Here is a 9658-nt window from a genome sequence, read left to right as displayed (position 1 = left end):
CAACGGCACGCGGTGTTCCCAAGCGGTCACCCATCCAAGTACTGACCGCGCCCGACGTTGCTTAACTTCAGTGATCGGACGAGAACTGGTGCTTTGCAACGTGGTATGGCCGTTGCCATCAGAATTTTCTTTATGCCAAGAAGATGAATTTGTAATCAAAGTGGTCTATGACGGTAAACGGTTAATCTGTGCTATGACTAAAATAATGGCCGTTACCGGAAGAGCTTGTAATCTTCAAAGGAGATAAACTTTTAACCAAAGTGAACTATAATTTTAAAATTAAGTTGGTAACATAGAATTATTGGTGATATTAATTTGATAATTTATATTACCAACTTAATTTTAAACTCACAGGCCACTTTGATTGGAAAGTTATTTTTTCACAAATAATAAATTTTGTTAATAGGACACGAAATACTGCAGATTTTACTTTGTTGATTTTTACAACAGATTTAATACCAATTATTTATTAAAATAAGAAAATAAAATAATGTAGGTTCTTTCTTAGAACCCAAATAACAAAAAGTAAAATTTGTAAACACCATAAGCGAAATGTCAGTACAAAATCTTCTATTTTATCTAAACAAGCAATTAAGTCAATTTTGAAATTTATAGAGTAATGAAAAGAATTTTTTTTTGCTTTAGACCCCAATGACGTGGAGTCTCCTCGGACGTCGTTCATCCTCCCCCCCAAGCTGGGAATCTCCCAACAGACACCCCCAGTCAGTCCCAACGCCGAAGACCTCTCCCTCATACTCGGCAACGTCCAAGGCCCTCGCGTGCGCAGTTACAGTACAACAATATCGCCAAAACTAGTCGAAAACAGAACTACCAACCCTACCAATCATCCCATAGAATCACCCCAAACCGTTCGAAAAAAATCCGTACCGAACACCGTCGGTCGGGGCTCACCCAACAACACCGCCGAGGAGTTTTTCATCGATGTTATTCTACAAAAACATGCGCGACGTTTACTCTCAACTCGACGTCTCACCGATCTTGGTTATTTCGCCGCTCACTTGGATTTCCACCTAGTGGCTTGGTTGGGCAAGGAGAGGGATCGAGCAGCGCGAATCGACGACTTCGTCCAGGCTTTGAAGCACCTCCACGAGGAGTTTTCATGGCCGTATCCGACGCCAGCTGCGTTTTCGTTACAAAACACCGGTGGTGACGTCGAAGACCGTCTCAAACTGTTGAAAATCGACGTGACTCACCCGTCGAGTCGGGTGGGTGATAGCGGGTATATGAGTTTTCAAGGGTTGCCTTGCACGGGTCTGATCACCCCCATTAATACTCTCGATTCGAATAGTCAGGTGGCTGAGACCGAACTCGGCGATTTGTCACAAAGCGATACTAATAAAATCGATGATAAGTGTGACATTGCGACGAATTCGACGTTTTATGATAAGAGAATCGATTTGTATGGTGATAAGACACTGGAGGCGCAGTCCGGAGGACGGGCTGATGATACGGCGATGAGTTCGGTGAGTTCGGTCTGGGGCGAGGATCGAATCGATTCGAGTAATGATAATTGGGAAGTGCCCTCGTCGCAAATCCTGGAACAGTTGTCTAATACGGATAATAAGGGATCGCAGAGGTCCGAAGTACAGTTGAGGTATTTGTTGCAATTGTTTATGGAAGCGAGTTGTTTGGAATGGTCGTTGATTGTTTCGGTGTTGTTGAGGGATGCAATGGCGGTTTTGAGGACGGTGAATGCCGCCAAGAGTCCGGATCAGTCGATTGAAGCGGTGTCGAGGTTGAGGCAAGGGTTACTGCTGTTACAGTATTGGACCAATACTGAGTGGTAAGCAAATATTGGATTTTCTGTTCAGTGCTAATTTACTGTTCTTTTCTGTGTCTGAATAAAAACGTAATTAAAAGTGCTCTGAAAATTTCATGAACGTATGTCTTGAATAATAACGTCAATACCTGTCAATTATCTGTCAAATTTACCATTTACCAACTTTGTCAATAGCATGACAACATTGTTTTACCTACTTTCTATAGAATGTTTTAAATAATTTGACAGTTTATTAAACATAACAATTTAAACAACACATACGTCCATGAAAATTTTCATACCACTCTTGACAACACTTGTACATAGAAAGATAAATTCTTCGGTTTTTTAATATAATTGTGTCTGAAACACCGTTAAAATATTTCATGGGGAATGCGTTATTTGTCACTTTTCGAGCTCGTTATGTAATATACTATTAGCAGTGTGACCGGACAAACTATTAGTACAACTTTTAAAATTGAGATTTATTATCAATGATTATATTATCACTCGTTGATGCAAAAGAGTAAAGGAACTTTGTCTTTTTCTGATTATATCGCCGATTAAAATGTTTTAAAATTAAAAAAAAACAACTTTATTCCTTCAGTAGTTGGAATAGAATTGTAGAATTAATTAAAATTTTACCTCTTAAATGTTTTGAGTTATATACAACTCGGTTTGCAGAAAACAATTACAATTAGTAAGTATTCAATGAGTAAGAAAGTTGTATTATTCAAGAGGATAAAATTTATAATGGGTATGTTATTTTTTTGTTGGATATTGGAATTCAATAATGAGTCAAAAATTTCAAATTTGTCGTATAAAATTTCTGCGATATCTCTACCTTACTCCTATTGTAAAAAAACTGACTCATTGCTCAATTATTATTACATATTTAAATATTTTTAAGAGAATAAAATTTGACACTCAAATGTACCAAAACTACGAAATATTTATAGTTCATGAACATTTCCATGAAAATCGTCATGTTTTCCTGAAAAATAAATGAAAAACTTGGTATACAATCGAATTAACAACTGTTAAAAACTGCTTCAACGAGTATTGGTAATTTTTTATTTAAAAACGCAATAGAATTGAATAGAACATAGTTCGAAATAATATTTTTTCGTTCGTTTTTAATAGTTATTTTTGTATTAAAAGAATAAACAACTATTTTAATTTTGAGAATTAAGAAAAAAAATCGGTATTTAATTTATTTTATTCCCTATAAAATGACGCTTTATTGTTGAGAAGAAATAGTATTATATTAAACGTATCTCTAAATATTCAAATACAATAATGCATTAATCCATAATAATAATCATAATAATTTATTATGAGTTCATAAATAATTTTATTCTTCGACACTGTCAAAATTTACAGTTTTTCTCCCGTGTAAGGAAGTTTTGACAATTGTTTGGCATTTCCCAATACGAAACGTCAGATTATTTTTAACGGATTTAAAGCAAGTTTAAGCCTTGTTGAGTCTAATTCGAAGAATAAAATGTTGTATTCAACTCGTTTGAGTGTAAATTTCACCGAGTGGATTTTCATCCACTATTTTCTTAATTTTGTTTTTAAACTTCTTTTAAATTATAACTCAAAATTGTTTTTTTTTAAGTTTTTGACATAAATATGTTTGTATTAAATAATCTTAATCTTCAGCCCCTCACTGTTGATTATGGAATTTTGCATATGAAATAAATCACTCTGTTTAAAATGTTTTGTATGTACTGTTGCGGAGTTAAAATTTCGGACAGTATTGTCATTTTCACAATGTAAACTCTAAAACAGCCTTTACATTAATAACCTCATTTTTTACTTTTGTCATGTTTATGTCATTTTGACTTAAAAATAGAGTCACTGACAGAAAAATTTACAGTGAACTTTTTGAAGTGACAGAAAAATACAGCCCAAAATTTTAATTCCGTAAATGTACTTATTTTTGGGAATTTTGTTTTGTAAACTAAGTCACGAAGTAATAAACATTTGTAGTCACTGTAAGTTCCAGATTTCGAAGTGAGTTGTAGAAGTTAATAAGTTCCTAGTAAAATTAGACAAGGTGTTTTCTGAATATTACAAAAATCGCAACCACATATCATTCAAAAATAACACTAATAAACAAAAATAAAAATATTTAGTGACGTACCCGTATACTCGTCACTGGTAAGAGTAAAAATAAAGTAGGTAATTGCCGGAAAATAAGCGGCTTCAATGGCACACAAGCCTGTAAGATTTTAGAAAAAAAACAACTCTCAACAAGTGGTTTCAGATTAATCGATTTTAATTTTTATTATGAAACTAACTTTATCGCCCTGTATATGTGTAACGACGCTTCATAGGATTTTGATTTATTTAGCAAATTATTTGGCAATTATTTCAGAAAAACACGTAAAAGTCAATTAAAAAATAAGAAATTTGCCAAAAGTTAGAAGATTATGAAAATAAACTCGCATTTGCATGCAAAACTTGAAAATTATTTTCAAAAAAAATCACGAACTTGAATGGTATTTGGTGGATTAACGCATAACAATACAAATAGGAAATTGCCTTCAGATTTTTGATGTAAAAGTGAAACTTAAATCTGAAGAGTGTTCCTGAGTTTCAATTGTTTTATACAGGGTGTTGGTACAATATGGCTGTATTGTAATTTTAGTCTCTTATTAGTATTAATTGCTATTTCATGCTTTTACTTCGATTTTCAAAACGTCCGGTTTTTATAGTTTTTATGCAATACGTTTGAATTATTAATGAACTTTAGTTGAGTTGATATTTGAATAAAAACATTAGCAAACTGTTTAATTACTATATCAAAAACGAAAGAGTTAAAATTGTGCTTTTAAAAATAATTTGTTCTTGTTTAAATAAAAACAATGTTGTGATTATTTTTCAGTTTGGGCTACAAGGCTTTCATGTTGGCAATACAAAACCAAATTTCCGTCCTATCGAAAATCCTCGAGACAAAAATCCAACATCAGAAAATCGTCGAGTACCAGCAAGCAGTCTCTGCATCTCTCAATAAACTCTCAACACCGATTCCGGCCCGATCTCGTAAAACCAGCTCGAATCACGATAATTCTAGTCAAAGTGGTTCGATTAAAGAAAAAAAGAACATCAACATAACCACCAATCACAACACAAACGACGAAAATAATCCAAATTCCAGTAGCGTCAATCCGAATCAAGAGAATCAAGTGGAAGATGCAATCATTCCGGAAAGCACCGGCTGCGTTATATCATAAGTCTTTTTTGATACGAAATAAATTTTCTGAGGACACTCGGAACTGCCTAAAACGAAATATTCCGTCTTAGAAGTGATAGGTAATATATAGTATTTGGATGTTTGCACTCTTTGACAATATGATTTAGTTGTTTTTGAAACGGTTTTCAATTGTGTTGTGCCTCGCATTTATGAAATCGTGCATTCCGCTGAAAGAAATATTTTTGCAAATGATATTACCGTATGATTTCTCAGCAATAACACTAGTTATCGTAGCAATTGTTCCGATCAATCGACATGGGTGATAAGGTGTTAAAATTATTAATGTTGTAGGTTTTTAAATCTGTTTCTAATAACTTGTTGGTCAATTTTTATACAGTGGTAGATAATCCTAGACCCTATACTGTCATCCAATTAATACTCTACTTGTTATTGTATAATTTATTTAAATATTATTTTTTCAACAACTTTATTTTGTAACATACTAAAAATAAATAACAGTTTTATTCCGTTAAGCCGTTCAAATGGCCTTCATCTCTCAGTCTTTGTTGGGCTAGTCGTTCCCTGTCATACCCATCTATTCCCAGTCCCAGTCGCTCGATAGCTTTGGCCCCATATCTACCATTGAGCTCCTGGTACTGTCTGGACCGTCTTATGGCAACGTCTGGATCAAAATCCCATTCTGTTTCTTTGTGAAGAACGGGATGACCAACCACGTTAAATTGCACTAAATCCTTGACTATTTTCACAGTACATACACTATATGAAACTAAACTGAGCAACACAAGGATCTGAAGGAGAAAAAATCAAGCACAGTAACGAAAAACAAAAATTACCTTAATTGGAGCACACATTTTGAGCCGGGTAGTTGGTGTTAGAAGTGTCACCACGTTCTGTGCAAAATGAGGAGAAAGTACGTGTGCTCTATGAGTACTCCTATCGGCCGAAAGAAGTGGAAACATTGAGTAATGGAGAGTAATTATTGCACAAATGGGTAGGTACCTATTTGCCAATGCAACTTAAAAACAAATTAATACCGACCTGAAATTTTACCCAGGGTTTTCGACACCGATGGTACCAAAATGGCGAATTCGAGCCGCCGACTGTCATAATTACTTTAATAACTTCATTACACTAATTGCGAAGTGAGAGCAATTTATTTCGCAACCCTGTATTTGCAATTTTTATGCCTTGACAAATCTTTTTTATTTATTCATAGATGAGGAGAAAAATGTCACATTTAGCCCATTTTTGGCTTTTCAGTGAATGGAATAAATAGTAATTTTAATGCAGTTTTTATTCACCACTCTTATGTAATAATTGATATTGCATTGTGAAAGTAACGACCTACTGAATAATAACAAAACAAACACAATTTTTTCCGATGATCGGAGGATTCGGGCGCAATATTTTGTATTTTATTTTATTTTTTAATATTTGTTTGGGGGGGAAAACGTCAAATTGCGTATTTAATACCCAAATTGGAGTAGTTTTTCGTGCATTGTTGCATGGGGACCGGTTTTTTTCAATGACAGAGTGTTGCATCACCGCTTCAAGGACTGACCTCGAACTGTTACGCTCAAGGACGGTGATTCGCGTCCTTGGTTGCGCTCGAGTGCCGGCAGTGTGGGGCATTTGAAAGGCTTGAAACCACGTGTTGCAACACTTGAATGTGAACTCGAGTCCACGCCTTGCGTTGCGATAATTTACATTTTCGGTCATATTTGGTTTTACCGAAATTTGGGCAGGATTGTCATCGGAAAAATCCGCTACCGTTCACTCGTTGCTCAAAAATGTTAATTGGTTGCTTAAAAGTTTGTAATCGTGCGGTGTTAAGAAATGAAACAATCGGTTTTGAATTTTTAAGTGTGTTTAAAAAATAAGAAACAAAAAGTGTTGTTTGATTTACTCAGTAGTATTTTTTTTTGTTAGAGATTTGGTGGGGGTTTAACCAATGAAGGGTAAAGTAGTCAAAGCTGAACAAGATTGCAGTAGTGTAGCACAAATTGTGAGAGTAAAACGTGAATAATTTTTAAGTGCGTTAAAAATAAGTCAAAATTTGTGAATATTTCAGTTTAATAAAATTTTGTGAAGTTAATTGAGTTGTTGATTGATTTTGTAAAATAATGAAATAAACAAAAAATCAAACTTTTGTAATGCATAAAATAAATGAATAAAGTGAAAAAGACCCAAAGGAAATACGGGTGCGCCAGAACTCGCGCCCCAGAGAAAAATGCCATGTAAGGTAAGATAGCAGAAACATGGAAAAAATGTTAAAAAAATTAATCTATAAAAATTGAGAAGTTATGAGAGTTTAAATTTTGCACTTTGACTCTATTTATTTCTGTTGGAAAAATAATTTTCCAAGTTTTTTTGCTACAGGTTATTAGAAGAGGATACAAGGAAGCTGTATCCTAAATTGTAACTCTGTTTAATGTTATTTGTGGCTTTTATTAGCAAAATTTTTGTACTTTTACTAAATAATTATAAAAAAAACATACACAATATCATCAGTGTCATTAAATCAAATGTCAAAAAATAAATGTCAAAATTTTTTGACAGATAGAATTTTTTAAACATTTTTTTCATGTCCCTGGTATCTTATCTTACTGCGCGAGTTCTGGCGTACCCTATATAGAAAGTCTAGAAAACATTTTTTAAGTTTATCAAAACTTTTAAATTATTTTTATAAATTTATAATTTTTATTAAAATGATAATAAACTTTTGAAATATTTTCTTCTTTTAAATACATAAACCCAGTTATTGATTAATTTTATATTTTTTTAGTTTTAGATGTCTTTCCGGGGTTTGTGAGCTCTTTAAATTATTTTGTACAATTTTGATAATTTTAATGTCAATTATTATTTAATAATGTACATAATTCTAATTTTTCTAGTCAAATAAGCAAATATGAAAAATAACTACCTGGTTCATCAGTAGTAGATTAACTTTCCCTAATTTAGTTGATTAATTGATCGACGATATTTCTTTTTATCACCTGACAGAAAGAGTAATATAAATATTTATAACTTTATTTTTAACATTGTTAAAAATATCTACACATTCTGTCAATGCACAAAAGTAGATTTTTATTCTCCTCAAGGAACTAGAACCTCTGGCTTGGGGCTGTATTTTCAACATAACATAAATTTTTAAAATTCATTTTAACATTTATAAAAACCAAAAATGCTATTGTGAGTAAAATCGATTTTCCATAATATCACTCTCAACTTGAATATTTAATTCCTACTTTATGTATAAAAACATGGGCGCCCACAGGGGGGGCCGTCGCCCCCCCCCTGGGACAATAGTGGTTGCTATTTTATATAAAAAAAAAGATTTTTTTGATTTTCACAAACTCGTTCTAATTTAAATTTTCATGAACGAAATAAGAAACTACTATTTACATTTTTATCACGAACTGAGTGATATGAAAACAGACGAATAAAACGGTTATTATTAACTTCGACCTTTTTTTTTGCCACCCCCTGACCATAATTTCTGCGGGCGCCCATGTATAAAAATCTGTAAAGCTTTTAAATCTTCAATTTTCTAAAAAAGGTTTCTTAAAAATATTTTTTTGTTTATTAAATGAAAATAAGAAAGTTCATAAACTCATGATTTAAAACTTAATTACTTGAATCTTATTAATAAGTATCTTTGTGATTATGACAATGATCACACTTGATTGATGGAAAAAACACACTTATTTGCAATTTTAGAAATATTTATTTTTATCGACGTAATAGTGAAATGTTTTAAACAACACTTGCCAACAATTAAAACGTGCTACTAGAATTTCAATCAAAATTATAAATTAGTTTCTAGAGATTCTTAAAAGTAATCAGGTGGTCTTAGTTTAACGCTTTAAATTAAGCGTTTCCAAATTGAATTGCAACAATTAAAAACGTAAGGAGAGCATTAAGTACACCAAGAATTGTTTTTCGATTTAAATTGAAAAATCTGGCTGCTGTAAAGCAAGGAAAAGTGTGATCTATGACATCTACAAGTTTTTTTAGTTCTTCACATTCTTTTCCTTTTACGGAATTTGTCGCAATTTGGTGCGCTACCATTTGCATATTTTCGACTCTTTCCTCTATCAGATCACACAAGAAAACACTAATAAATGTCCCAACCTTAAATTTAAAATGTGTTTAATTAAAAATAAATAAATAAAAGATCCAACAAACCGTATGCCACGTAATATATATTATTCTATGAATTGTGTTTCCGTTTTGGAGTATCAAATTGTGCAAATAGGCCAATTGTCTGACAAAACAAAATCCAATCAATAGTAAGATTAACCAGCCAAAAATATTGTTGAAAATATTTGCGCATTCTGCCAATGCACAAAATTCGCTTGTTATTTTCTCCAAACTAAAGTAATTTAGTCGATTACAATGCATCTTCAAAAGATTAATATTTTTGGACAGATTTTCAACTCTGTTCAGTATCAGCTTCAAAAGAACATAAATCAAATAGTAAAGAATAAACTGGGCATAAGTTTGAAAAAACATCACTGCAAAGATTTTGAAGTAATTGCCACCCATTACTTGCATCCAAACATAAGTTCCGTAAATAAAATTCATTACGGTTACAATGTTTAATAATAGGAAAGATAAAAACCAACAAGATTTCTTGCTCTCTTTGTTATTTT

At 32.6% G+C, this 9658-nt stretch overlaps 2 protein-coding genes and 1 non-coding gene across 4 annotated transcripts in view; 1 reads left to right on the top strand and 2 right to left on the bottom strand.

The window, feature by feature from the left end:
* Positions 1 to 117, bottom strand: LOC123012253. The gene has a single exon (XR_006413197.1). It is a non-coding gene; the product is annotated as a 5S ribosomal RNA (ribosomal RNA).
* LOC123011694 (guanine nucleotide exchange factor subunit Rich) overlaps positions 1 to 5515 on the top strand; it is a 14255-nt gene extending 8740 nt beyond the window's left edge. Inside the window, exons 14-15 of the mRNA XM_044409275.1 lie at positions 646 to 1804; positions 4674 to 5515. Of these exons, the coding sequence (XP_044265210.1) occupies positions 646 to 1804; positions 4674 to 5022 (1508 nt within the window). The 3' untranslated portion in view covers positions 5023 to 5515. The remainder of the gene's footprint in view (positions 1 to 645; positions 1805 to 4673) is intronic.
* Positions 5427 to 6181, bottom strand: LOC123011699. 2 transcript variants are annotated; one of them, XM_044409284.1, is made up of 3 exons: positions 6042 to 6181; positions 5837 to 5936; positions 5427 to 5791 (listed from the first exon to the last, which is right to left on the bottom strand). In XM_044409284.1, the coding sequence occupies exons 2-3, from the start codon at positions 5852 to 5854 to the stop codon at positions 5504 to 5506; spliced, it is 306 nt and encodes a 101-aa protein (XP_044265219.1). In that variant the 5' UTR covers positions 5855 to 5936; positions 6042 to 6181; the 3' UTR covers positions 5427 to 5503. The 2 variants fall into 2 exon arrangements, with proteins under 2 accessions (XP_044265219.1, XP_044265218.1); XM_044409283.1 differs by having other exon boundaries at positions 5837 to 6148.
* Between the last annotated feature and the right edge of the window lie 3477 nt (positions 6182 to 9658).

The sequence above is a fragment of the Tribolium madens genome, unplaced genomic scaffold, assembly GCF_015345945.1.
Source record: "Tribolium madens isolate multiple individuals breed KSU strain unplaced genomic scaffold, Tmad_KSU_1.1 Scaffold_91;HRSCAF=231;Tcas5.2_LG7, whole genome shotgun sequence".
Lineage (NCBI taxonomy): Eukaryota > Metazoa > Arthropoda > Insecta > Coleoptera > Tenebrionidae > Tribolium > Tribolium madens.
This window is presented reverse-complemented; position numbering and strand designations above follow the sequence as displayed.